The 26,775-nt window shown below is 34.3% G+C and overlaps 6 protein-coding genes across 6 annotated transcripts; 2 read left to right on the forward strand and 4 right to left on the reverse strand.

Annotated features, from left to right (window-relative positions):
- Positions 1-638: 638 nt before the first annotated feature.
- Positions 639-2,859, reverse strand: LOC131009992 (uncharacterized). Its single transcript, XM_057937386.1, has 3 exons — positions 2,278-2,859; positions 840-1,556; positions 639-755 (listed from the first exon to the last, which is right to left on the reverse strand). The coding sequence occupies exons 1-3, from the start codon at positions 2,857-2,859 to the stop codon at positions 639-641; spliced, it is 1,416 nt and encodes a 471-aa protein (XP_057793369.1).
- A 1,660-nt stretch (positions 2,860-4,519) lies between these two features.
- Positions 4,520-8,360, forward strand: LOC131009993 (uncharacterized). Its single transcript, XM_057937388.1, has 5 exons — positions 4,520-5,119; positions 6,197-6,737; positions 7,666-7,902; positions 8,057-8,127; positions 8,193-8,360. The coding sequence occupies exons 1-5, from the start codon at positions 4,520-4,522 to the stop codon at positions 8,358-8,360; spliced, it is 1,617 nt and encodes a 538-aa protein (XP_057793371.1).
- A 290-nt stretch (positions 8,361-8,650) lies between these two features.
- On the reverse strand, positions 8,651-11,552 carry LOC131009994 (uncharacterized). Its single transcript, XM_057937389.1, has 3 exons — positions 11,112-11,552; positions 8,849-9,562; positions 8,651-8,767 (listed from the first exon to the last, which is right to left on the reverse strand). The coding sequence occupies exons 1-3, from the start codon at positions 11,550-11,552 to the stop codon at positions 8,651-8,653; spliced, it is 1,272 nt and encodes a 423-aa protein (XP_057793372.1).
- A 1,332-nt stretch (positions 11,553-12,884) lies between these two features.
- Positions 12,885-15,157, forward strand: LOC131009995 (uncharacterized). The gene is made up of 3 exons (XM_057937390.1): positions 12,885-13,556; positions 14,265-14,939; positions 15,059-15,157. Exons 1-3 carry the CDS (start codon positions 12,885-12,887, stop codon positions 15,155-15,157), a joined length of 1,446 nt encoding a protein of 481 aa, XP_057793373.1.
- A 1,960-nt stretch (positions 15,158-17,117) lies between these two features.
- On the reverse strand, positions 17,118-18,334 carry LOC131009363 (mitogen-activated protein kinase kinase kinase 18-like). The gene has a single exon (XM_057936658.1). The coding sequence runs from the start codon at positions 18,229-18,231 to the stop codon at positions 17,209-17,211; it is 1,023 nt and encodes a 340-aa protein (XP_057792641.1). The 5' UTR covers positions 18,232-18,334; the 3' UTR covers positions 17,118-17,208.
- Positions 18,335-24,210: 5,876 nt separating this feature from the next.
- Positions 24,211-26,437, reverse strand: LOC131009364 (uncharacterized). The gene is made up of 4 exons (XM_057936659.1): positions 26,249-26,437; positions 25,275-25,921; positions 24,535-25,182; positions 24,211-24,461 (listed from the first exon to the last, which is right to left on the reverse strand). Exons 2-4 carry the CDS (start codon positions 25,908-25,910, stop codon positions 24,360-24,362), a joined length of 1,386 nt encoding a protein of 461 aa, XP_057792642.1. The 5' UTR covers positions 25,911-25,921; positions 26,249-26,437; the 3' UTR covers positions 24,211-24,359.
- Between the last annotated feature and the right edge of the window lie 338 nt (positions 26,438-26,775).

Genomic DNA, 26,775 nt, shown 5'->3' on the forward strand with positions numbered 1-26,775 from the left:
TTCATAAAAACCGAAAATCATCTTTAATCACCAATCACCACCCACATCTAGTTTTTTTCTCTTACAAACAAAATGTCTTCTCTCTCAAAAAAAAAAAAAACCATATATGTCTAAGTACTAAGTTGCCTCTCAAAGTTATGATCAAGAAACAGAATACTTATTTTCATTAATTAGATAAGGGATTTGGTCAAGTTCTCTTTCACTTCCGCAACCACTTTGACTGATGTTATGTATATATGATCAAAGATCACTCATGGTGTTCTATTCCATTAGGTTTGTTGTTAATGTCACTTTCCTTTTAATGTCGATTAATTTTTCTTGTGATAGATGAAAAGCACATATCATATATTCTAAAGTGACAAATTTCATAGCACATATTCAGGAATGAATGAGATAACTATTAGACAAATGTTGTTTTTACGTGGTTTTTGTTTTTGCTTTTAGACAGATTCTTTGAGATTCGACCCTTTGTTAGGGTCTGTGCTCTCAAGGGTTTTTTAAGTCCTTTTCCCTCCTTTTTCTTTCTTATAAAATTTATATTTCAATCAGGCATTCAAAACCGAGAAATCAAATATGATAACAACCATAATAAAAACTCATAAAGACATAACTTTGATTCAGCAATAAGATGAAACTAATTAGGGTTCTTGCTTAGTCTGCTTGTCTAGTTTTTGCCTTTTTGTAAGCATAGGTTTTACAAGGACATCAGTTAAAACCGTTGTTGATGTAAGAGAAGCCTTCAGTATACACAATGCCTGCAATAACAAAATCATATCTTAAAAAACAAAGGTAAAAAAATCATCAAATAAACAACACAAGAAATTTGTTAGAAACTATACCTCCTCCAAACCAATGTTCAACTCCATTTCTTTCACATCCGAGAGAGGGATTCCAAGCTTGTTCAGAATAAAAAACGCGGTAGACAAACAAGGATCCACCTTCAAATCATCAGTTACTATACACTTTGTATGTTTCTTGACAAATAATTCCCTCGAGTATTTGAATTGGTTAATCATACTGCCTACCTTCTCATCAAAAGAAGTGTTTTTAATTACCAAATCCATCCTCCAATTAACTGAGCTGTAATATAGATTAGGTATACTATCTTCACTGAGGGGTAAAAACTGGTTTTTCGAAATATAACCGTGAGGTAGCTTTGCATCAATGAGCCTATTTCGAATCTCTGGAGTCCTAAAACACTTATCATGGAAGTCATCACATACGCTTCTGTATAAATTGTGAATGCCTGTGAAACCAGTGTTCCCGCCAAGAAGGACCTCTACTCCTCCCATTGGAATAGTGAGGAAGCTAAAAAGCAGATCCACGAAATCATCCATAGCTTCTGCATACAAAAATTTATTCGTTGATTCCTGCAAGAAAACTTTTAGAACAATCTCTCTAGAGTGAGCTTTATCCTTCGGAATGTGACGCAACAGATTGATCCCAGGCTCAGGTTTTGCAGCAGTGGAGACTGTGGAGCTCAAGCCAGTTTTCTTGAATATCATGTCGTCCAAAGGGGTTGCAGAAGTTAAACACAACTCGAACAATTTTTCAATCTAATGAAAAACAATTGGTTAATATAGCAAAAGTAGTAAATATGATAAATAAAAAAATACTCCTATAAATATGTGTGAAGCTAATAAATATATGCTTTAATCATCTTTATTTCTATCACAAAATAAAAGTCCAAATAACTTTTTATTTTTGGAGGGAAACAAAAAATTTAAATAAATTTATTTTTAATTTTTTTTATTTTAAATAAAAAATAAAGTAAATACTACTTTATCCATCTCACAAAAATATGAACATTTTACTAGTATTTTGGTGTGTCACAAAAATATGAACATTTCCATTTTTGTAAATTATACCCTTATTTTTTATCCATCCTTTTCATACTTATTCACAAACATATATATTTTGTGTGACGGAGAGAGTATATTTTTTAAGTAATTGTTTAACCATTTTTTATTCGAAAATTGATATTTTGTCCAAATAGCATTATTGGCCTAATAGTATCGGGTATAATTTGTCTTTCTTATCCCAAGAAAGAATTAAACATTGGATTAATATTAATCCCATAATTGAAGTCAAACAATTTTCTAATATAATGAAAACCAGTTGGTTAACAAAATTAACATTGTTACATGCATGAGCCTAGCTAGTAGAGAAACAATTATGTTAAATAATATTGTAAATTTAATTTCTTTATATAATATTGTAGATTTTTTTTAAAAAAAATGTTAAATAATTAAGAGATGGAACAGATCAAGAGAATACCTCATCAATATAAAAACTCATACTCCTCATGGATGCACCTTGAGTGACTGCAATGCCAAGATTGCTGAGGGTTTGAAACAATCCAGATAAAATAGGCACCACACGCAGATCACCGGTGACGATGAAAGACGAAGGATTGGTTACGAAAGCTCCATCAACAGATTCCCCAACGCTTATTTTTCTGCTCAACGATCTCCCACAGGCACATGTAGCTATATCAGAATACATGCTGACATTCTTGTATGCTTCAGTTTTAGGACATTCTTTGTCCGAACAAACGTAGAAATCATTGGGGAGGCTGCCGGTAATATCAAGCACTAGTTTGCGGCATTCAGCTCTGAAACAACTTCGTGGATTTTGCAGCATCTCCTTAGCGCCTCGAACGCTAAAGTAGGATTCATCCATATTGTATAAACCTCTGTATAAAGTGTATAGGCTTTTTACATAGAATTTTCTCGCAAATATGCCCAAAGGCAACGCGAGGAAGCTTAACAAAACGTTTACGAAATCGCTGTTGGCTTCCGCGAATAACACCTTTGTATTATCTTTGTCGACCATTACTTTAAGAGGCAGCGTAACCATTGTTTCGGTTGTAGGGGAGAAAAAGATAGAGTGTTGTGTTGGTTGATGTCTAGAATTTGTGAAGATAGGCAGGTTTTATAAGAGCATGCAAGTAGTTAACCAAAAGTCTATTGTCGTCCCACAAAATTCCACTGATCTTTCGATCAAAATACTCAACTTCATTAACATTTGTGGTTATCAATGACATTCAATTTATAACGTATACTAAGGGTCGTTTGGTTTTCAGTAAAGGATTATGTATGATAATTTGTAACCAGGATATTTAGCGTGGATAATGACAGATTATTAATACTGAGTTAGTGTTTGCTATCATGGCTAAATACAAAATATTCTGATTGAAGTTAATCCTAGGGGGAGGTGGTATTATTAATCCTAAGAAATCTGGATTAATAATACTAGATCGTGGGATTAAACCGGGTCATCCGAATTACTAAATAATACCAAACACTAGACTGATCTGTACTAAATTAGCTAATAAAGTGTATTAGCCAATATCAAACACGCTACACGCCTTTATTAGAGTTTTTTTTTTTAGGGTTGGAGATATAAACTATTATTGGATCTTGATCTTGATGTGGGTCTTTGAAGCACTTCCATGTGTCAAATAATTTGATAATTTAGAATAAAAACTACAGGTTTGTAACGTATGTTCAATATATATGATCGATTTTAATAAACCAATTGGTGAATTACCCTGATGAGGTTAGTGAATGTAGATTTATTAGAAATGAATCTTGTAAAAATAATTTAAGACTGGCGTTACAAAAGTAATTAACCAAGTTTTCATTTTATCCTAATTGGACCGCCGGGTCTCATTCATCTTGATTTAGAAGAAGTGGGAAATGCATAATAATAAATACTATGCCTTTTGATTTTCTCGGTAGTTGTCAGCTTTAATTTCCATCTCTCGTGCTTGGTGAATTAACAAAGAGTCTCTTGTCCCACCGTTACTAATTAATTATATTTAGTGAATATGCATAAAAATTGCAAAAAATTAACTACAATGCAGAGAATATGATAAAATAACTAAATCTTATTTTTTATTTTAAAAAATAAGTTGAATAAATTAAATTATTTTCTATTTAGAAAATTGTGGGTGCCACAATGTGGCTGTTTAGGGCATATTTGATATGAGTTTATAGGTAGAATAAGTTAAATTAATACAGGTTAGTGTAATGTTTGATATCATGTTCTATTAATGTGGTCAACTCCTACTTAATCCTACTTCTACATGCTATTTTGTGGGAATAACCCATACTAATAATCCGGCCTCCCCCTCGGATAACTTTAATACTACGAAGTTGGATAAAAATTCTGCTACCCTTCCTCACGCATATCGATGCAAATGCCCAAGTAATGGTGGACACACATGATATTTTTAAAATTATATGAGGATAGTTTTGGTATTAATAATATAATCCAACATAATCCTATGGATATCAAACACAATATAGGATTAAGTAGCCATGATATCAAACACCCATAAAATAATATAAATCCATACTAATCCACACTAATTTCTCAAGATAATTTTAATCCTAATCAATCCTAAACTGCAAATCAAACGGCCCCTTAGCATTATATTCCTCTCCTCGCCTTTATAAGTTTGGAACATCTACAAGAATTCCCACAGTTTTTCTTCTCTGTGTAAACTGTAACAATGTCATACAACACCTATGCAAAGCTGCCTCTCAAAGTTATGATCAACAAACAGAAATCCAAGGTCCTCTTTGCAGAAGCCAACAGTGATTTCATCAACGTCTTGTTAAGCTTTTTGGCGATGCCTTTGGGGAAAATCGTGGAAAACTACATTCCACTAGGAAGCTTGAACACTTTGAACTCATCTTTAAGTAATCTCGACCAATCCTATTTCTCTACGCGAGGCGCAAAGCAGATGCTGCTGAATCCACAAAGTTCGTTTCGTGCCGAATGCCGTAAACTCGCGATTGATATCACTGCTAGCAACCCTAGCCGATACTTCGTCTGTGAAGACGGTGATTGTACTAAATCAGGTTTTAGGAATGTGAGCATGTATTCTGATATAGCTACATGTGAATGTGGGAAATCGCTCAACAGATCTGTATCCGTCGAGGAGCGTTTAGACGTCGGAGTTTTCACGATCAGTCCGTTGTCTTTCGTCGTCACCGATGATCTGCGTGTGGCGCCGATTGTGTCCGGAGTTATTCAAACGCTCAACAGTCTTGGCATTACAGAAACTGAAGGAGCAGAGCTCATGCGTTTGAGCTTTGATGCTGATGAGGTTAGAGTATCTCCACTTCCAAATCATTAAATATTACTAGCAGTGATTATGTGCATATAATTTCACTCCTTCCGGCACGAATTTTAAGAAATGTATTGTGTGTGGTGTTAGTGAAATAAGGGTTCCACTTTTTTAGGCCAAATACTTCCTCCGTCCCAAACGAAATGTCATATTTCTTTTCGGCACAGAGATTAAGAAATGTGTATAAAGTAGATAAAATGGGTTGATGAAAATTATTTAAATATTAAGTATAAAGAGAGAGTGTATTACCAAAAAAGGAAACAGAACATTTCGTTTGGGACAACCCAAAAAGGAAAACAGGAAATTTCGTTTGGGATGTAGGGAGTATTAATTAAAGTGTTGTTTGGGGAAAAGAGAAATGAATACTCGACAGATTAAAAACGAAATACGAGTACTTATTTCGTGGAGGGAGAGTATTTCATTTTAATATATTGTTTTGAACCAATTATTCAATAATATTTGAAAATTATAATATTATAAAACTCATAAAATTGAAATAAGAAAATTATCTATAGGTAATATAAAGGTCGAAAAGAAGAGAAGATTGATATGAAATTTTTGTTTATTTTCTAGGTTTTTCCTTTGCAAAGTAAAAATAACAAATCAATCCTTTGTATTGTAGTTCTAAATAATTAAGTTAAAAGTATAAAAAATAAACCCTAATATAATACTGTTAGAATAATTAATAAACTTGATTTGTATAGATATTTTATAAAGAGTATTCTAGATATTTTGAAAAGTAGAAGAAAAAGAAAAATCTAGAATAGTTGAGAATAAGATAGAAAAAGAAGAAAATTCTATAGAATAATTGAGAATGATGAGGACACATACGTCCACCACCAATTTCTCCAAATTTTCTCCTACCAATTAAATAAATTCTCGTTATATTCTTATATTCCAACAAATACTTGAGGCAAATTAAATTTTGTAAATAAGGTTGTTTTATAGTAGACCATGACACTTTTTATAATAGTATAGTATAAATTTAGATTATCGTTTTGTAATATTGATACTTTTTCGCTGTTGTCTTACCCTATTTCATTTTTTATTGATTAGATTAAGAAATTGCTTAACTTATGCTTAACTTCGACAACCCCTTTCACCGACATGATATTCGCGAAAACTGGGGTAATCTCCACTGCTGCAAAACCGGAACCTGGGATTTTGCTGCATCATATTCAGAAGAGCGACGCAAACCCTAGAAAAATGGCTTTGAAGATCTGCTTGCAGAAGTCGACGAATAAATTTCTGTTTGCGGAAGCAATGGATGAGTTTGTTGAATTCCTCTGTAGCTTCCTCACTCTTCCATTAGCAGGAGTTGAGTTTCTTCTGGGAGGGAAAACTGGCCTCAAAAACATCGACAATTTATACACAAGCCTCTCAAATGGCATCGATGCAAAGTATTTTACTACTTCAGATATGAAAAGCAGGCTCATAAATCCCAAGCTACCTCACGGTTATAGATCTGAATATCCCTTTCTACCGCTCAGCGAAGATGGCCCTCCTAAACTTTTTTACAAAGAAGAGATGATCAAATGCCATAGGTATAGTAAAATACTGAAGCCTGAAAGAACTTATTTTCATCATAGTCAGAAAGGTTAATTAATGGCAGTTTCCTCATTCAAGTCGAGCAAGAAAACTTATGTTAAGAAACAAACTATGTGTTTTGTGATGGATGATTTGACCGTGAGCCCTAGTTTAGCTACAAACATTTCGTTTCTCAACGGTCTCGGCGTCCCTCTCTCGGATGTGAAAGAAATGGAGCTCCACATTGGACTGGAGGAGGTAAAAAAAAATTATTTTAATTTTTTTGATGCATAATATTATTAATTTTTGTTTTTTTTTTTTGAAGATTTGATTTTGTATTAGCGCAGGCATTACGTATATTGAAGGTTTCTCTCACATCAAAAACGGCTTTAACGGATGCGCTCATCACACCCATGCTGAAACTAGAGCGCCAGCCCAAACAAGAGCGCTGAATTTTCTTTGTTTAATTTTCGTTGGGTTATGTTTCTGCGGGCTTTTGCTGTGGCAATTTATCCCTTTTCTAGTAATTTATGTTTTCCTGTTCGAAATGGATTTTTCGATCGAATTTTTTTTCTTGTGATTCTATGTTGTTCTTTAATTTTCTTGGATAAACATGGTTCATATATGACAGAAACCGTCACAATATATATAGACGTGTACAAGGGGTATTGCAATTTCAACTTTTGTTTAGGCCATTGCATGTTGAGCTTTAATTCACTACAACAAAAGTTTTTATTAATTAGTGACATGAGACTTGATAGTTAATATTTGTAATACAAATTAGTAGCACTTGGAAGTGTTAACTATTAGTAATTAGCTACACCATGACATGCCAATTAATTTTTACGACACACACAATAACTGTTCGATCGAAAGATTGCATTCGGTGTAAATTTTAACTTTGCTAGTCTCATGATATACCCCTTGTAAGCGTGCTAGCTTGCCCTTTAATTTTCCTTTTCTTTTCTTTTGAGAAGTTGAGACATTATTAAATGTAGACGTGTACAATCTGCAAGTGTGCTTGCAGAAGTCTACGATTAAATTTCTGTATGCGGAGGCAATATTTGATGATTTCATGGAGTTTCTTTATGGTTTCATTCATCTTCCCTTAGCTGCACTTGAGTTCCTTTTGAGTGGCAACACCGGTGTTCACAGTCTCGACAGTTTATACCGAAGTGTCTCTCCTGGAATCGAAGACAAGTATTTCACTTCACCGGAAGCTAAGATGCCTTACGGTTACATACCCATCACCCAATTTTTTAATGAGAAATCTAAATTTGGTGCGAGAGGAGTTATGTATTTTGATGAGGATGTGATTAATATTGATCAAAAAGATATTTTGTGTTTTGTAAAGGATGATTTAACCGTGTTTCCAACTTCGCTACAAAGGTTTCGATTCTGAGCAGTCTCTGCCTCTCTCAGATGTGAAGGAAAGGGAGTTAGGTGTTGGAATTGAAGAGGTACAGTTATTTGAAGATGTGTTTTGTACATTATTTTGATGTGTTACTTTTTTTTAATGGTGCAGGGATTAGGTATCTTGAAGGCTTCTCTTACATCAAAAACAGCTCTAACTGATGCCATCATTGAACCCATGCATGTTGAAACTAGAGAGCTAACCACAGTTTTCTTGAATATCATGTCGGTCAAGGGAGTTGCAGAAGTTAAACAGAAAATAAGCAATTTCCCAATCTAACAATTAAAAACAGTGGAGTAAGACAACACAAAAATTGTGTTAGTATTAGTAGTATTTTAAACAGGAGGTGTTAAACCACATTCAACTGGTTTGAGGATTCGAATCCGCAGTGTAGTCAATGGTAGAGAGGGAAAGTTACAATAATAACTGCATCACATATTTAACTAACAAACCAAAGATCACATTACTATAATAATTGCACCAGATATTTAACTCAAAAATAACTAAAATACTATGGATTGCAGTAGTTCAAAACACCACAAACTAAAAGAAATTAATTAACTCAAGGATCAAGGCTCTTGCTTGGGCTGACGCTCTAATTTTACTCTTTTGTTTAGCATTGGTGTGATCAATGCGTCAGTTAATGCCGTTTTCGATATAAGAGAAGCCTTGAGTATCCCTAATGCCTGCATCAAAAATTCATAACCCAAGCTTTTAAAATAAGAAAATTTACCTCTTCATCACAAAATAAAAATGAGAAATATTACCTCTTTAAGTCCGATTTGCAAATCCATTTCTATCACATCCGAGAAAGGAATTCCGAGACCGTCAAGAATGGAGAAGGTTGATTCCAAATTAGGGCTCAAAGTTAAATCATCTTTAACAAAACACATTGTTTGTTTCTTGACATAATTGCTACTAATTTCCTCATTCAAGTTGAATGAACGAACAACTCTACTTCCATCTCTCTCACTAAAACTGCATTCCATCTTCTTCTTCTGCTCGTTCTTCTTAAAATCGAAATACAGCGTAGGAGAGGCTTCACTGAGAGGTAGAAACTGATCATTTCTGGCAAAGAAACCCTGAGCTACCTTCGGATTTATCAGCCTATTTTTAATGTCTAAACTCTCAAAATACTTATCATCGATCCCATTTGTCACACTTCGGTATAAATTGTCGATGTTTTTCAAACCGGTGTTGCCTCTCAAAAGGAACTCGACTCCACCTAAAGGAACGGTGAGGAAGCTGAGGAGAAGCTCCACGAACTCAGCCGTAGCAACAGCAAACAAAAATTTGTTGGTTGATTTCTGCAAGCACACTTGCAAGACTAAATTTCTAGGGTTTGCATGATCATCTCTTTGAATATCAGGTAAGAAAGTCTCAGGTCCCGTTGCAGCGGTGAAGCTGGTCTGAGTCTTCTTGATTATCACGTCGGTCAAAGGAGTTGCAGAAGTTAAAGAAAACTTGAGCAACTCCATAACCTAATGAAAAAAAAAATTAATTAATGTTTTACTTTTACAAGCCCAAAAATATAGTTCTCGATCCATTTTTTTTCCAAGCTAGAAAGCCTGAAATTCTTAAAATGAGCTGAAAATTAATTTGTGGTGCAATATTATACTCCCTCCATCCCATATATATACACTAATTAAGATTTTTACAAGGATTAAAAAGAAAATCATTGAAAGTAAATTAAAAATTAAATAGGAATATTATAATAAATAAGTAAAAAAAAATATTACTTCTTATGGAAATAAATTTATATAAATGGGATATCCGATAAAGAAAACAAGGATGACATCTGAAAAAGAAAAACAAACCTATATATGAGATATATGAGAGTAGTAGTAAACCCAAAAAAATTTATCCTAATTTACAAATTAGTCTAAATTATTGTACTAAAAAACCTTCTAATTCGATGAAATTATTTTTTTTACTATTATGCCCTTTATTTACACCAATTTTGTATGTTACCAAAACTCATGTAAAATATAAACAACAATATTACACAAAATAATAAATTCATGCATGTATAATAGTAAAAAAAAAATGGCTACTATATATATTTCCATATTTTTATCTATATAGCTATAGAATCCTAGTATTATATACTTTTTTGCTAGAATAGAGTGTTGCTTCCAATATAGTAATTGAAAAGAATAATTTCACCTCATTAATTCCAAAGCTCAAAGTCTCCATCTCTCCTCCTCGAGTGTCTGCGCCAGCAAGATTGTTGAGCGTTTGAACAATTCCAGTCATAGACGACACACACAGATCATCAGTGATGATGAAAGTGGAAGGATTGATTAGGAAAGCCGCGCCGCCGTCTACGCCTTCCTCGACACGTATTCCTCTCTTCAACCAGGGGCGTAGCCAGGGGGGCTAGAGCCCCCCCCCCCCAAATTTTGAAAAAAAAAAAAAATTTTTTTTTATAATGTGTCTAAAAATGTTGTTATTATTATTATTATATTTGTATTTTAGTAAAAAAATGTCTAAGATGTATTGAATGCCCCCAAAAAAATTTTTAGTAAATGTTTTGAACTATATTATCTATGAAAATGTTGTTATTATTATTATTATTATTATTATATTTGTATCTTAGTAAAAAATGTCTAAAATGTATTGAATGCCCCCAAAAAAAAATTTAGTAAATGTTTTGAACTATATTATCTATGAAAATATTGTTATTATTATTATTATTATATTTGTATTTTAGTAAAAAATGTCTAAAATGTATTGAATGCCCCCAAAAAAATTTTAGTTAATGTTTTGAACTGTATTATCTATGAAAATATTGTTATTATTATTATTATATTTGTATTCTAGTAAAAAATGTCTAAAATGCCCCCAAAAAAAATTTTAGTAAATGTTTTGAACTATATTATCTATGAAAATGTTGTTATTATTATTATTATATTTGTATTCTAGTAAAAAATGTCTAAAATGTATTGAATGCCCCAAAAAAAAAATTTCGGGGGCGGTCCCGTAACAGTTCAGCCCCCCCCCCCCCCAAAAAAATCCTGGCTCCGCCACTGTCTTCAACGATCCACCGCAAGCACACTTTGCTATATCAGAATAAAGGCTTATATTCTTGTGAGCAGATTTAGGGCATTCCCAGTCCTCACACACGTAGTATCTTCTCTCGCGGAGGCTGCTGCTGATATCAATCGCTAGGTTTCGGCATTCGGCTCGAAAAGAAGTTTCTGGATTCAGCAGCATCTCCTTGGCTCCTGGCAAGGAGAAATGGGCGCTGTCGAGATTAGCTAAGCCTTGGTGCAAAGTGTTCAAGCTTCCGATGGCGGGTGCTTCGTCTCCGTAGTGTTTTCGAATATTTGTGACGAGTTTTCCCAATGGCAATGTGAGGAAACTTAGCAAAATTTCGACGAAATCTGTGTTGGCTTCGGCGAAGAGAACCTTGGACTTGTGTTTGTTGAACATGACTTTGAGAGATAGCTTGGTATTATCTCTAGACATTGTGTGTGTGATTTGTAAGAGAGGAGAGGAGAAGAAGAGTGGTTGTCTTGAACATGAAGGGTTTTTGTGCAGATATATAAGCAAGAGTTGCTTGTCTTGTCCCACCAAATTCCACTAATCTTTCAATTACTTTGATTATATCAAAATCAGTTACTAGATTTTATTAGCATATATAAATGCAATTAACATGTAGTTTTCATAGTCGCAAGAACAAAGCGACGCACGATTACAATTCTCACCCGTCAATTGGTGATCCTCGTTAAAAGTGAAAAATATTGTTACTATTAGAAAATTAGAAACTAGCTACATAAGGATATAAATTTAAAAAAATTGGACTTGCAAAAATAGAATAGTACTACTAATTAATAAATATATATGTACATGCAGGACAATTCTCAAGATGTTTTAAGAGTTTTGGATTTACTCGAAACTAAAATGAGTTGAAAACTAAATTTTTGGGCTTGGAAAAAGTATGACACTAAATTATCATGAGTAGGGGTGGGAAGATAGGGTTCGGGTATAGGGTACCCGATTACCCGACCCGAAAAAATCGGGTATCGGGTACCCTATACCCGAAAAATTACGGGTCGGGGTCGGGTATTTAGGGTGCTAAAAAATCGGGTATCGGGTATACCCGAAATACCTTATTTTTTTAATTAATAATTTTAAATTATTTAATTAAATTTAATTTAAAACTGTAAAATTTTGAATTGAAATTCAATTTTAATTTCGGCTATTTTACAAAAAAAATCAAAAAATTTTAAAAGAAAATAGGGTATTTCGGGTAGGGTACCCTAATACCTGATTTTCACAGTTTGACTTGAAAGATGCAATTTTGACCGGGTAATTTAGGGTACCCGAATACCCGATTCGGATACTCGAGTCGGGTATTATGGTACCCGATTATTTTTCGGGTTCGAGGTCGGGTATAGGGTTTTGGTTTTATTCGGGATCGGGTATTCAATTTTTTCGGGTAGGGTACCCGATCCCAACCCGATTCCCAGCCCTAATCATGATGGTGTATTACTTATTAATCAAATTTAGAATTTAGAATTTGCCTCCGATTTTATATATATAAGTGTCTCGAACTCGATATGCTTTCTCCCTTTGATCGAAATAAACTATATTATTATTTTTTATTTATAAATTAACAGTATCAAATAAAAAAAATTAAAGGCTTCCACTGGGGAAACTATACTACTTTTTAAACAATCTTTAGTGTTTCGTAGGTGTCTCGTTAACCTTGAGGAATTTGTTGAGACGAGACTTTTGGTGTTTTTCACCCTTATAAAACACAGACGATCTCTACAAAATTTACACATCAATTCACAGATGTCTAACCCTAGAGATTCCAAGCTGTCTCTCAAAGTCACGATCAACAAACAGAAATCAAAAGTCCTATTTGCCCAAGCCAACAACGATTTTGTCGACGTTTTGCTAAGCTTTCTAACTCTGCCATTGGGAAAAATCGTCAGAATTCTACAACACCACAAAAAAGAATCGATACACGCCATTAATGGAAGCTTCATCACTCTCTACGAAGGTCTGCATCATCTCGATAGCACCCATTTCTCTTTGAAAGGAGCGAAGGAGATGTTTCTCAATCCAAGAAATCCCTTCGAAGCTGAATGCAGTAACCTAATTCTTGATATTACCGATAGCGAAACTACCAAATTCTTTGTCTGTGGAAACAATTACTGCGGTCGATTTTCAGTGGCTAACATAAGCATGTATTCTGGTATAGCTGAATGCAGTGTTTGTGGATCATTATTGAATAAACAAACATCTGCGTTTGAAATATCAGTAGCTCGTGATGCAAATCTTGGTGTTTTTACGAAGAATTCTTCGTCTTTCCTAATCTCCGATGATCTTCGCGTCGTCCCCGTTGAGCCCGGATTCCTGCAAACACCGGCGGTGGCCGGAGTTATGCGAGTTCTCGAAAATGTCGGCGTCGCAGACACTCAAGGGGCGGAATCGAGGATTTTGAGCATCGGCATCGATGATGTGAGTCTATAAATTCTATATTTTCTAACATTCTTATGCATTTAAATGGCATGTTTGATAGCCCTATATAAAGCAAAATAGATAAATAATCATGTTTTATCTAAGCGTTTGATAGCAATATTGATTAACAAGAATGGCCGCAACAAGAAGGGCCGTATTGATTAACAAGAATGGCCGCATTAAGGGAGAGGCCCGCTCTTATAGAAAATGATGGAAAATTATAGAAAATGATGGAAAATTATCACTTGGTGTTTCATTTACTTTTTTAATTTCAACTTCATATGTTTTAATTTAATTTTATTATTATTAACTAGAGTTCATTCCATCTTGTTAAAATATATAATTATTTTTTTATCATTTATTTTCACTTTATTAGTTAATACTCCGTTATTAGGATTGTTAGGGTATATTTGGATGCATAATAATTTTTTATCATTTTTTTTGTTAGTTAATAATCCATTATTAGCATTGATAATTAAATTTTGTCTATATAATTTTTTAAATTTTTTAGTTTTCAGAAATAAAAGTTTAGCATAATTCATAATACTATAATAATTTTTTTTTTGTATAAAAATATTATTAAAACAATAGATATAAGAGTGGAACAAACCTTATTTTTCACCTTATAGATGTAAAATCACAACTAAAGAGTTTCAGTCTTATTTAATTTTTGTGTGTGTGTGTGTTTGTTTTTTTTTTTTGAATTAGATAATGGATTTGTTAAGGCTCTCTCTAGTTTCTGCAACCCCTCTTACGGATCTGATAATCAAGAACGGTCAGAAGGCGGTTTCCGCCGCGGCAAAACCCGAGCCGCCGCTCCGTATCGTTAAAGAAGCAGTTTCCGGCAGCTCCAAGAAGGTGACTTTGAAGGCCTCATTGCAGAGATCGACCAACAGATTTTTGTTTGCCGAAGCTACCGATGATTTTTTGGAGCTACTGTTTAGTTTCCTCACCATTCCTCTCGGAGGCGTCGAGTTCCTCTTGGGCGGCAAAGCTTGTTTGAATAACATCGATAATCTATACAAGAGCGTGACAGATTTCATCAAAGTCGAAAATTTTAAAACTCCACATACCAAAAATAGGCTTATGAATCCGAAACTAGCTCATGGGTATATTTCCCATAATCAGTTTCTACCTCTCACCGAAGAAGAATCTCCTGTTTTGCGCCGCCGACAGCATCAGTCTCCCTCGCCGGCGAATGTGATTCGATCGTTCAATTGGGGCCGGCGGCGGCGGGGTTATGTCAAGAAACCGACGGTTTGTTTCGTTACCGACGATCTAACCGTCACTCCTAGTTTAGCATCAACCTTTTCGATTCTCAATGGTTTAGGAATCGCGTTGTCGGATGTGAAAGAAATGGAGCTGCACATTGGATTGGAAGAGGTAATTTATCAAACTTTTTAGGTGAATTAATAATCTCGTCGCTAAATAATTAATCATGTTTGTATGTTTAATTAATCCCTGTTTTGTTAGTTGATTCTGCTTTTGGTTTTGGGTTGCAGGCGTTGAGTATACTCAAAGCTTCTCTTACATCAAAGACTGCTCTAACTGATGCGCTCATCAATCCCATGCTATACAAAGCACCAAAACTGGAGAAATAGCCTTTTCAACTCTCTCTCTCTCTCTCTCTCTCTCTCTTTTTTCTATTGTATTTTAATTGTTATTTAATCTAAGAAAATGGTCAATTAATGCAACTCTTTCGAAAGATAAAGTCAAGATCAAACCCAATAATATAAGTATCATTAGAAAAATAAAGTCAAGAACTTTCTAATGATACTTTCAGATTCCATATTGGACTTCAAATAATTAAATTATACAAAATCTCCTCTAATATAGTGATAATGCCATTTAGTGTTAGTGTAATATAATGTTAGTGTCATTTTGAGATAGTATTATTTATATAATATGATAGTGTCATTTGTAAAATAAAATAGCGTTAGTGTGATTCCAAGATATTGTTAGTTTTAGTGTCATTTAGTGTTTTTTATGCCCGGGTGTACAGGATACCACTTCATTAAATTATTAGTTGTTGAATTTTGAGCTTAGGTTAATTAATTCTAAAAAAATAAAAAATTGTGAATTTTTTTATAAAAAAATATGTTTAGTTAAAAATAAATTTAGGTATAATTTATGTATTTACATGCCCATTAACCTTTTTCTTAATACACGTTCACAGGAGTTTTAAATATGTTATGGGCCAATGGGCCATTATTCTTATTGTTCCAAGCCCATTACAATAGTTGGGCTTCACTTAATTCATTTTTGCGATTCGAGTTAATGTTATCATTATCATTCTACTTATATTTAAGTATATTATATTGTTGACGTTAGTATAAGTCATAAATGTGATAATTGATACCGTCATGGACTCATGGATAATAGATATTCAATTATTATCTCTTGCCAATTAAAACATCTACAAATTTGGACCAATCCAGCCCATATTCTAGGCCAACCTATTGTGGGACCTCTATAAAATTATTTGCAATTTAATATAATTCTTCTAATTACTCAAAAAAAATTAATGCTTCTAATGATAGATAATTTAGACAGTCTGGCATATATAATTTGTAAAATATATATAAATCGATGCCATATTTTATATCAAATTTACACAATATGTCAATCTTGCAAATTTTGTCTCTGCTGTAGTGGGATTTTAACCGCAACAAATTTAAAAGTTAAAAGCCCACCAGAAAATAGGTCAAATTAAATTGTTCAAGCCTAAAAATTTTAGGCAACATAATTTTCAACCCCTAAAAAGATAATACGTTCATGTATAAAGTATACTTATGTACCTTGTGTTGATAATTTGGGAATATAATTCAACACGTGAAAAAGAAGTTCAAGCATATATTATTGGTGACAGTTAAGTTTAGTTGAGAGAAAAGCACAATGTCAAGGAAAAAAAAGTTCATATTGGTACCTAATTCACCAGCTAATTAAATATACTTAATGCATATTACTAAAGCCACTTAAATATATATAATACTCCTCTCATCCACGAAAGAATAGTCCTGGTAAGGGATGACACGAGTTTTAATAATTATTATTATTATTATATTGTGAGTGAAAAATAAGTCATACTTAAAAAAAATAGTGTTTACAATATTAATAGTATTGTGAGTGAAGAATAGGGTCCACCGTGCGATAAATAGTTTTCAAAATAACAAAAAATGACTATTTTTTGTGGACAGAAAGAGCACTAATATTTAACATGAATTGTGTGCGTGCGTTGACCTATCTTTAGTCGGTTAATGCCTATGGCCTGAGATTCTGAGTTCGAGTCCACTGTCGTGCAATCTATTTATTTTTTTATTTACTTGTGAAATTAAAAAAAGAAAAAAAAAAGTTATCCACCATGAACTCTAACCTCCATGATCCTAAAAAAAATATTTTTTTTAATTCCATCAAAATGGGATTTTTCGAGATGCGGGCTTCAGCTTCCCGATAAAATTCTAGTTCTTCTGCACTGCAGCAGAATCAATCGCCGACCAAATCTTTTTTTTTGTTTTTGTTTTTCTTTTTTTCTAAAAAAAAAAAAATGATCGAAACAAGAAATGAACTGTAAAAGTGAGTACCAATTTATCCAAAAATCAAATTGATCCTACACTAAAAACTCTGTACATCTCCCCCTGAAACTTCGAAATTTTCAACTAAGTAAAAAAACTCTGTTTTTCACTTCTAAAAATCTACCGTTACTGCCGAAGTCAACGTTTTCACCGTCTCTGATCGTTATCCAGCTCTCTGTCCAATCCCACTTTTCAATTCTTGAATTCATACAAATCTCTTTGAATCTAAAAAATTCTGCAAGATCCATCTCAATCGAATCATGCGAAGATTCTTCCTCAACCGAGCTCCAAATCCCATGATCAAGAACACTCGTCGGAGAATCAGTTCCATCTCCGATCAATTCAAAATCGTCGAGAAATGGATGCCGGAGCAGCTCCTTCGCCGTCCACCTCTCTCTCCGATCGACCCTCAAGCACTTGCTCAAGAAATCCTTCCCCAATTCCGACAACACCGCCGGAAACTCCGGCGCCTCGCCGGAGAACGCGATGCGTCGGAGCGTCTCCGCCGCCTCGGGCCACGGCGCGCGGCCGGTGGCCATCTCGATGACCGTGCACCCCACCGCCCACACGTCCGCGGCGAACCCCTGCTCCTCCCCTCGGGCGGCCTCCGGCGCCATGAACATCGGAGTCCCGGCAATCGCCGCGGCCTCCCCCGCCGCCTTGGCGCAGCCGAAATCCGCGATTTTGGCGGCGCCGCCGCCGGCCACCAACACGTTGCTCCCCTTGATGTCGCAATGCACTATCCCTCTCGAGTGCAAGTGCTCCAATCCGATCACGATCCCTCGGGCGTAGCGGCGGATGGCCGCCTCGGGGAGGCGGCCCCCGCCGCGACGGAGCGCGTCCGTCAGCGCTCCGTCGGGGGCGTGTTCGATCATCAGATTGAACACGCTCGTAGCATTCTCTACGGTTATGTCGAACCCTTTATAGCCAATTATATGCGGGGAATTCAGAGTGGAGAGGATCCTCTGCTCCCTCTGTAGTGACTCGGACCTAGCTAACTCGGCCGATTTTACGGCGAAGACGTCGCCGGAGATGCGGGAGACCGCGATCGAGACGGCGGCGGAGGCGCCGTGGCCTATGATGTGGCCTCTAGTCCACTCCATTTTTTCTTGGAAGTTTTTTTTGTTTGGTAATTTGTGACCTTTGTTGTACTATGCATTACATATATATACAAGTGTGTGTATGTGTGTGTGTGTGAGACCAATGATGAGAATAAGGTGGCACGTTGGCATATTAGAAATTTTGATATTTTTTATGTTGTCCAAATTAGTTGGGAACTGGTTGAGTTGAGGGTTGCTTTAACGGGAACTAAAAACGTGGCGAATTTGCTGTGGTTATTAGCTGGTTTTTATCAAAGGGGGGGTTAGGCAAACCGGGTGCTGACATGGCGGAAGGGTATGGCGCCACGTGGCGGATTTGGGAGCTAGGATGAAGAATCGAGAACATGTTTGCACATACGATACTCCACCATAATTTCTGCCCCAATTGAAATTCGAAACATGAATAGTAGTAGGTAGGAGAAAAAAAAATAAGTCACGTTTTTGCATATACAGATTGTTTTGTTTGCCACATGTCTCCACAAGTTTGGTGAATTAGAAACTTTTTAATTTTGTTTTTAAAGAAAGTTATACGGTCTGAGGTTTCGAAGAGATAATTTTCTTACGATTTGATCTGATGCTATGATTACTGTATAACAGTTTACATAAAAATATCGATAATTTAACGATTTTAATGATGGGGCACAAGTCGCCCCGGCTCTTCTTTAGATTTGACAGTGAAACTTTAGATCGTTTTTGTACGATGATCTTGATTGTACTATTAGATCATACTTAAGAGATTTTTTAAGGGAAAAATAGATGGTATATATTCAATAATATCATCGTTTACAATTAAGAAGATAAAATATCAATCTAACTTATCGACTGACTATCAAACGCAGCAACTTGCGTCAATCTATGAGCTGCTTTATTCGTTGTTCTTGAGATATTTATTTTAATTACTCATAAATATTACTTTGATTGAGAAGATCTAGATGGAATTTGAACTTGGATATTTGTTTGTAGACATTAGCTCTATGAAATTTTCAAAAAGTGCACTAGGAATTGTCAATTGTTTGGCCAAGAATATATCTTACTATGACATATAAGGTCTTACTTTTTTCTAGATTTACACCCTAAATTCATACCAAATAAGTTACCAAATAACTAACATTTCTCACACGTAGGCCTGACATATAAAAACTTCTTGAACATGTCCTTTAGCTATCTCACGAATCAAAATTCATGATAAACAAAAAAAGTAATACTTACTTTTTAAAACACAAGTAATGCCATTTGTAAAGTAGTCCATTTTCATATGTCTTTTTCGAAAACATTACTTTTATATTCGGAGTTATTATCTGAATCTTTCATCATGTTACTTTTGTGAATTAATTCTAACATTTATATTTCATACAATTATTAATTTATTATACTAAAAAAATAAAAAATAAATGGTGATGCTCAAATTCCATCATCTCTCGAAATTCGTTATTATGATAAATGTATTTATTATGACCGACAAGTGATATACTATTGCACCACGTCATGGTGCACGTAACATATTAATAATTAGTTATGGTGTGAAAAAAAGGGTGGTGAGCTTATTTAGGGGGTAGGTGGAGAGATGGGATTGGATAATCCAAAAATGTTAAATTTGGATGCCTTGTTTTGTATTGGAGTGGATAATGACTTTTGAGAAATTAAATTTTGGGAGTTGTGGGAGGTGGGTGACTGCTGAAGTGGGTTGAGCCAACCAACAAATCTTGATTTCTCTTTCATTTTATTTAGTAGTATATATTATATATTCCACCCGTCTCATCTCACTTGGCCTACTCCTTTTCAGCACGATTATTAAGAAAAGTAAGATTATAGTGTAAAATATGTTAACCCTATATTTATTATAGTGAAAATTTGTTATTCAAAAAGAAAACAGGACAAATCTGTCTCATCTCACTTGGCCTACTCCTTTTCAGCACGATTATTATGAAAAGTAAGATTATAGTGTAAAATATGTTAACCCTATATCTATTGTAGTGAAAATTTGTTACTCAAAAAGAAAACAGGCCAAGTCTGGTGGAACGACCCGAAAAGGGAAGTAGGAGAAAGGGAATATAATTTTTGGGGGTCATGTTTTAATATTAATTTTGTGTGAGCATACATTATATATATATACCTTTGTTTGGTTGACACTTATTTAGGGGTGAATTCTCAAGAATAATATTTTGTTTCCACATGGAAAGTCAACTGAAAATTGTATAAAATGGAGCCACTAAGCTCCAACCAAAAGGGAACTTTGATCCTCAGTTTTCATGCCTATCTGTTCGAATTTCAAATATTAGTTGTTGAAATTTAATAATGTGAATTGTGTCCAGATTATTGTCGACTATGATATGATATGCATGATTTATTTTAGGGGCAAAATGATAGTATACGATAAAATTTAAAAAGATACACACATTTGACTAAACAAATAAATTATATTTATTTAGAATTTTTTTTACCCTTATATCGGATATTAATATATTTTCTACTGATGCTCGACTCGCAATCGATAAATGTCGAGCATCAGTGTATTTTTTAAAAAATGTTCGATTACTAATGATCGATTGTTTGACTCGTAATGGTTGAACATGTCGAGCATTAATGTATTTACTTCAAATACACTAATGCTCCATATACTCGACTCGCAATGATCGAGCATATTAGTACATTTATTATTAATGTTCGACTTGCATTGATCGAGCTGCTCGTGATTTCAACAAAGTTTGAGATTTAAGTGACGGCAATGTTGTCATTTCAAGTTCAAAATGAGTAGTTTTTATAATTTTCATTTATAGTGGATATTTTTTCCTTTTTATCATTCTCAACCATTAAGGCTTTATTTTATAGTACATTTGTTTTGTGTTTAATATCTAAAAAATGTATTATTGTTGTACCAACTAATATTGATATGTTGATTTAGAAATAGATCTCAAGAGAGAAGACCAAAATCAAGCATGGTGTTATCACGAAGATCTACTAAGATGTGACGTCATCAAACTTAATTCAATTCCAACCATTTCAACCATTTAAATTGCACTAAGATTTCTGGTTATGATTAAATCTTGGATTCTGATTTTGCTCTTTTAATCATCACCTCTTCTAGAGGAAACGCGAGCAAGAAATAATGATTTTATTGAATCTTAAGATATAAACCATCTCCACACTAACTTGTTGGTTTATAGTGGTTCCATAACTTTGAAAACAAGATTTTTATTGAACTTTTATATAATAAAAACGAAATTAAAGTGTATAATGATTCGAATGATAAAATTAATAGCATCATTGCGTATGATGATTGGTTAGTACTTATTATCAAAGTTATTTAAAATGTCGAAACACTTGTCATAAATGTGAAATGACATGTCACACCTCAAACCACTATTAATCCAACCAATGTTGCTAAAGGATTGAAAGTGATCGCTTTTTAATTCTTAATTAAGTAATAAGTTTGTGACATGTCAAAGTTTTCAATTAGTTATGTATGCCATACTTCAAAACGAAGATTAACACATCAGATTAAAGCTTCTAGAAATTATAATTAGAAATAGAATGTGTTTGAGCTTGATAAAAAAAAAGTAAATTATGAATTAAGAAGGCATTTATTAATGGGAGTATTGGTCTGAAAATATTCGATTTTTTTTCTATTTTTTTGATTTTGCACCCGAACTTTACACCCAACTTCAAAATACCCCAAATCGTTAGCTAACGTCGCAATCAGATTAAATTGACGAGGCATGACCACCGGACAAGCGATGATGCAAGTTGAAACTCGGCCGGTGCGGCGATCATGTCACGTCAATTAATTTGACTGCCATATCAGCAACGATTTGGGGGTATTTTGAAGTCGGATGCAAAATTAAAAAGAATACAAAGTTCATATATTTATAGGCTGATTTTAAAGTTTGTGCGCAAAATCAAAAAATAGGAAAAATTCAAATATTTACAAGCGCATACTCCTCCATTAATCCCCATCTATGAGTAACTTTAGTGAATAGTTAAAAAAATAAATAAATTATTTTGTATTATTGCATTCCAAAGAGGGGTTCAGTTTGGGAGACAGTAAATAAAAGTTAATGAATTGGTCTAAATTCAAGAAAGACAAAATAAAGAAGAATATGATTAGACTTTGAAATAAAAGTCAAAAGGCCATCAAGAAAACAAACAGAAAGAGTTCGAAATAAGTTGCAACTAATTTTACCAATTAAATCCGCAACCAAATATTCTTCCAACACTAAGCAACAATAGGTGGAATTTAGTTGTAATTATTGGACCACTATATGGGTTAGTTGAACCATGTAAAAGATTCAATCTTACACTATATTTAAATCTCTCTTTTTCGTTAGTTTTGAATATATAATAATAGTAAAAAATGGTTTGACCCGATAAATTAGGCTATATAAATTTCGGTTCGAAAAATTTTCGAACCGAGTTGGGCTAGAAAATATGGCACAAAAATTGCCGGGTCGGCCCGATTTCACTCATCAGTCCTGCTCATTTGACAGCTCTAGTCTTGAATAATCTATTTTGAATTTCTTTTATTAAAATTTAAACTTATGGGGACGGTAACTCAATCAAATAAATTGCTCATTATGATTTAATTAATTAATAAAGACCCTCCCATAATATTTTAGGTGATGATTGGGTAAATTGCGTGGCTTTTAAGAGAGCGATGATTAAGAAACCTTTAGCCTTTTGTCAAATTCACGTGCAAGTGATCTTTTCTTGCACTTTATTTATTTATTTATTTTTATTTTTTTGCCTTCGTTACCTTCCCCACCTCACGAGCAAACCAACTGTAATTTTCGAGTTCGTTATTCAGGTAACTAAAAATATTATTGAAATTCAATTTATTGGCAAATGTCACGTGTAGTTATGAAAATTTAAAGCTTAAAAAGTTATACTATATCCTAATTATGAAATAATTAACCCTAAAAATATATTCTTGACTAAAAACTTACAAACTAAATGCCAAAAATCAATTACAAACCCTGATTAAATTAATGAAATCTAATTTTGAATAAATGAATATAATTTTTTTAAAATAAAATAGAGAATGAAATACTAAAAGTAGAATAAAGAATCTCAAGTGCTAGAGCCCACATTCATTCGACTATCCTTAAACTACACTAAAACGTGTTTCAAAGTCCTTTATTAAGCAATAAAAACAAACTACTGGGCTTCATTAAAAAACATTAACTGGGCTTTGATGGATTCTGACAGGCCCAACTTGTATTGGGTGGATTTCATAGTTTATTACGAGAACGTCTAATAAAAAAAAAAGATGACACACAATTTCTTATTCTTGCATAATCGAATTTAGGAATCTTGTGATTATGATAATACAATTGAAAACTGTTAATAAATATTACTCCCTCCGTCCATGAAAAACGAGGTGCATTTTTTGGACACATGTTTTAATAAAATGGATGATGATTTTAGTGTTGTGGAGAAATAATCCCGCCATTATATGTAATGAGTTGTTGAGATTGAATTAGAAATGATTCTTTTATAAATGAGAAATATTTGTACGGATAAAAGATAACGAAAACACGTGGAGCAATGTACTGAAATAGAAAACGCCTCATATTTCGTGAACGACAAAAATAGCAATTGTGCCACATTTTTCATGAACGGAGGGAGTATATAATGAATTATGATATCATGATCTATAAAGAAAAATTAATATATAAACTATATAAAAAAAACCCTACAAATTATGGGCTGAACATATTATAATATTCCATCCGTCCACAAAAAAATTGTCACTTCATTTATAATAATAGGGTCCACGCAATTTTACTCATATTTAAAGTGAAACTCTTACTTCATTCACAATTTCACTCACATTTTACTAAAACACGCGCGTGTCGTTCATAATGTGACAATTTTTTTTGTGCACAGAGTAACACATATCAGATTGACGATAGCATAAAGCCGATACATGCTTATTCCTACAACAAAGCAAATGGTACCTAATTATTTAATTTCAACATGGACAAATTTAGGGATAACGAGCGAGATACTATATATTAGCCAAAATGTTTGATAATAAGATAAAAAGGGCCATATTCAAAACGAGTAAACTAATCTACAGCAAGTTTAATTTGCTTAGAAAAGGGAAAATCCAAACTGAAGATGAAGATGAAGATTCAGAGTTCTTCTCTCTTTGGTTGTTTTTTGGGTAAAAGAGTGAGCAGAGCATCGGAGAGAACCGTAGTCGATGTAAGAGACGCTTTCAGTATGCTCAAAACCTGCACCAATTAACAAACTTTGTCTAAACACCATAACCACATATACAAATATGGCAAAGATTAATTAAATTACCTCTTTCTTTCCCATTTTCAGCTCCACTTCTTCCAAATCAGATGCAGGAATTTTCAGCTCTCTAAATCTGGAAAGGAGCGTGACAAAACAATAGGGCTCAACAGTTAAATCATCCTTAACTATATAGGATCTTGGTCCTTGGAGATAAATCCCCTTGCCTTCAGGAAACATAACAGAATTATTGTTTTTGTTATCATTATTCATGTACCAAGGCCAATCTTCAGTAATGCCAAGAATGTAGAGGTTTCTGGACATACACCCATGAGGCACACTGGGTTCCTTTACCCTATTTCTCGCACGAGCGTTCTTGAAATGCTCGTTATCAATAAGATCGACAGTGCTCCGATACAAGTTATTTACAGCCTTAAAACACGTATCACCAGCCAGAAGGTGCTCAACTCTTCCTAGTGGGATACTGAGGAGATTAAACAGAGACTCTACAAACTTTTCGTTAGCTTGAACACACAACAACTTGCCTGTAGATTTTTGAACAATCACGTTCAAAGAAACATCCCCATAGTAGCGCTTATCTTCGTTCTGTTGAGATCCCACAACTGGAGTGTTATTCATCTGTGCCGTAGTTTTGTTGAGGATGAGGTCCGACAGTGGAGTTGGGGACGTCAAGGATGCCTTGAACAACTTCATAATCTAACAACATTCACACATTTGAAACAAATAACTAAGTAGTGACAACAAAGACAGGATGAGGAATATTGAAATTAGAGAATGAAGATCATCACCTCACTTAACCCAAAATCCACTTTGATTGACTCAGCATTATCCATGTCTGTAGCAGTAATGCCAAGAATTCCTATAGTTGTTACGAATCTTGCATCCTTTGGTAGTAGGTGCAGATCATTAGAGATTAGGAAAGATGATGTATGCTTGGTCAAAACGCCATCACTAGGAGCATCAGCTTCATAAATCTTCCCAACTACTTTAATCATCATATTACCGTAAAAGGTGCAATCAATGACATCGTAGTAGATGCTTTCACAACGAAATGCATTGTCGTCGCAATCGGCACAAAAGAAGTATTCAGCAGGCGGAGAATCACTGATATCCACTTTCAGCATTCTGTATTCAGCTTCGAACGAACTTGCTGAATAGAGCAGAGCCTGCTTAGCACCCTCCGTCACAAAATGGGAGCTGTCAAAATTTGCTAAGCAGTGATACAAATTGTGTAAGCTTCCAATGGTGGGTGCATCATCTCCGTAGTGTTTCTCCAGAACCTTCACAATCCTTCCCAGCGGCAAAGTCAAGAAGCTCAACACAATGTCTGCAAAATGGCTATCGGATTCTGCATACAGCACCTTAGATTTCTCTTTGTTCATCATCACTTTCAGTGAGACCTTTACTTCTTCAGCATTAGACATTTTCGGCAATTCTACGAAGGCAGGATGTAAGATGCAAAGTAAAAGGTAGAGATTTCATATGAATATCAAATGAGGGTGAATACATGCATACAGCAACATAAATACTGAAATTTCTAGAGACAACATTTTTATTTTGCAATTGAAGCCATAAATGGATTATAATCATGATGATATTTATCTAACCTAGAACTACGAGAGAGAAGAGCTGGAGATCAATTAGGTGCAGTACAGCTACAATTTTCAAATTAAAAGAAATATATGCAGGTATCGTTCGTTACTTCTACTGAAAAGCAGAATTTAAAGAGGTTTAGATCTATAAATCTAGAATCACGACTTACCTAATCACAGAGGAATGGGGATTAGGGTTATCGGCGACTGAAGCTTGAAGCTCGACGAAGGAGGATTATGATGATATTAGGATGCCCTGGAACATGAGATACGGACAAAAAACGCAGCAGACGGTGGCTGAGCGCGGCCGAGCTCCGGTGGCGGTCAGGAGAGCGAGAAGCGGTGGCGATTGCAATATACTATATTCTATTTTATACATATAAAGCTTGAAGCTTGCTCTGAAAGCTTGATACAGTAAAAATGGCGAAGCTTGAAGCTTCCTCTAAAAGCTTGCAACAGTATAATAAGGCATTGACCAAAAGTCAATGTTGTGATTTATGTCATTGAATACCTAGATTTGGATTAAGGATTAATTAGGATTAATTAGCACTGATTATGGTTAATTTAGGTAAAAAAAAAATCAAAACTCATAAGTAATTAGGGCTGGAAAAATATACCGAAAACTCGGTATACCGGTCATACCGTACCGTAAAATACCGTAAAATACCGAATTTAAGGTATACCGGTTTTTTTGGTA

Source organism: Salvia miltiorrhiza, chromosome 2 (genome assembly GCF_028751815.1).
Source record: "Salvia miltiorrhiza cultivar Shanhuang (shh) chromosome 2, IMPLAD_Smil_shh, whole genome shotgun sequence".
Taxonomy (NCBI): domain Eukaryota; kingdom Viridiplantae; phylum Streptophyta; class Magnoliopsida; order Lamiales; family Lamiaceae; genus Salvia; species Salvia miltiorrhiza.

What these genes read in the sequence shown, in the direction of transcription:
- LOC131009363 (XM_057936658.1), bottom strand. Translation starts at nt 18,231, where the DNA reads ATGGAGTGGACTAGAGGCCACATCATAGGCCACGGCGCCTCCGCCGCC.
- LOC131009364 (XM_057936659.1), bottom strand. Translation starts at nt 25,910, where the DNA reads ATGTCTAATGCTGAAGAAGTAAAGGTCTCACTGAAAGTGATGATGAAC. An exon ending in TGGATTTTGGGTTAAGTGAG is followed by an intron (nt 25,183 to 25,274) that starts GTGATGATCTTC and finishes GAATGTTGTTAG; the next exon opens with ATTATGAAGTTGTTCAAGGC. An exon ending in TGAAAATGGGAAAGAAAGAG is followed by an intron (nt 24,462 to 24,534) that starts GTAATTTAATTA and finishes TAATTGGTGCAG; the next exon opens with GTTTTGAGCATACTGAAAGC.
- LOC131009995 (XM_057937390.1), top strand. Translation starts at nt 12,885, where the DNA reads ATGTCTAACCCTAGAGATTCCAAGCTGTCTCTCAAAGTCACGATCAAC. An exon ending in TGAGCATCGGCATCGATGAT is followed by an intron (nt 13,557 to 14,264) that starts GTGAGTCTATAA and finishes TTTTTGAATTAG; the next exon opens with ATAATGGATTTGTTAAGGCT. An exon ending in TGCACATTGGATTGGAAGAG is followed by an intron (nt 14,940 to 15,058) that starts GTAATTTATCAA and finishes TTTGGGTTGCAG; the next exon opens with GCGTTGAGTATACTCAAAGC.
- LOC131009994 (XM_057937389.1), bottom strand. Translation starts at nt 11,552, where the DNA reads ATGTCTAGAGATAATACCAAGCTATCTCTCAAAGTCATGTTCAACAAA. An exon ending in GCGGTGGATCGTTGAAGACA is followed by an intron (nt 9,563 to 11,111) that starts GTGGCGGAGCCA and finishes TTTTTTCATTAG; the next exon opens with GTTATGGAGTTGCTCAAGTT. An exon ending in TGCAAATCGGACTTAAAGAG is followed by an intron (nt 8,768 to 8,848) that starts GTAATATTTCTC and finishes TTTTTGATGCAG; the next exon opens with GCATTAGGGATACTCAAGGC.
- LOC131009992 (XM_057937386.1), bottom strand. Translation starts at nt 2,859, where the DNA reads ATGGTTACGCTGCCTCTTAAAGTAATGGTCGACAAAGATAATACAAAG. An exon ending in TGAGTTTTTATATTGATGAG is followed by an intron (nt 1,557 to 2,277) that starts GTATTCTCTTGA and finishes GTTTTTCATTAG; the next exon opens with ATTGAAAAATTGTTCGAGTT. An exon ending in TGAACATTGGTTTGGAGGAG is followed by an intron (nt 756 to 839) that starts GTATAGTTTCTA and finishes TTGTTATTGCAG; the next exon opens with GCATTGTGTATACTGAAGGC.
- LOC131009993 (XM_057937388.1), top strand. Translation starts at nt 4,520, where the DNA reads ATGTCATACAACACCTATGCAAAGCTGCCTCTCAAAGTTATGATCAAC. An exon ending in TGAGCTTTGATGCTGATGAG is followed by an intron (nt 5,120 to 6,196) that starts GTTAGAGTATCT and finishes TTTATTGATTAG; the next exon opens with ATTAAGAAATTGCTTAACTT. An exon ending in TTTTCATCATAGTCAGAAAG is followed by an intron (nt 6,738 to 7,665) that starts GTTAATTAATGG and finishes TATTAAATGTAG; the next exon opens with ACGTGTACAATCTGCAAGTG.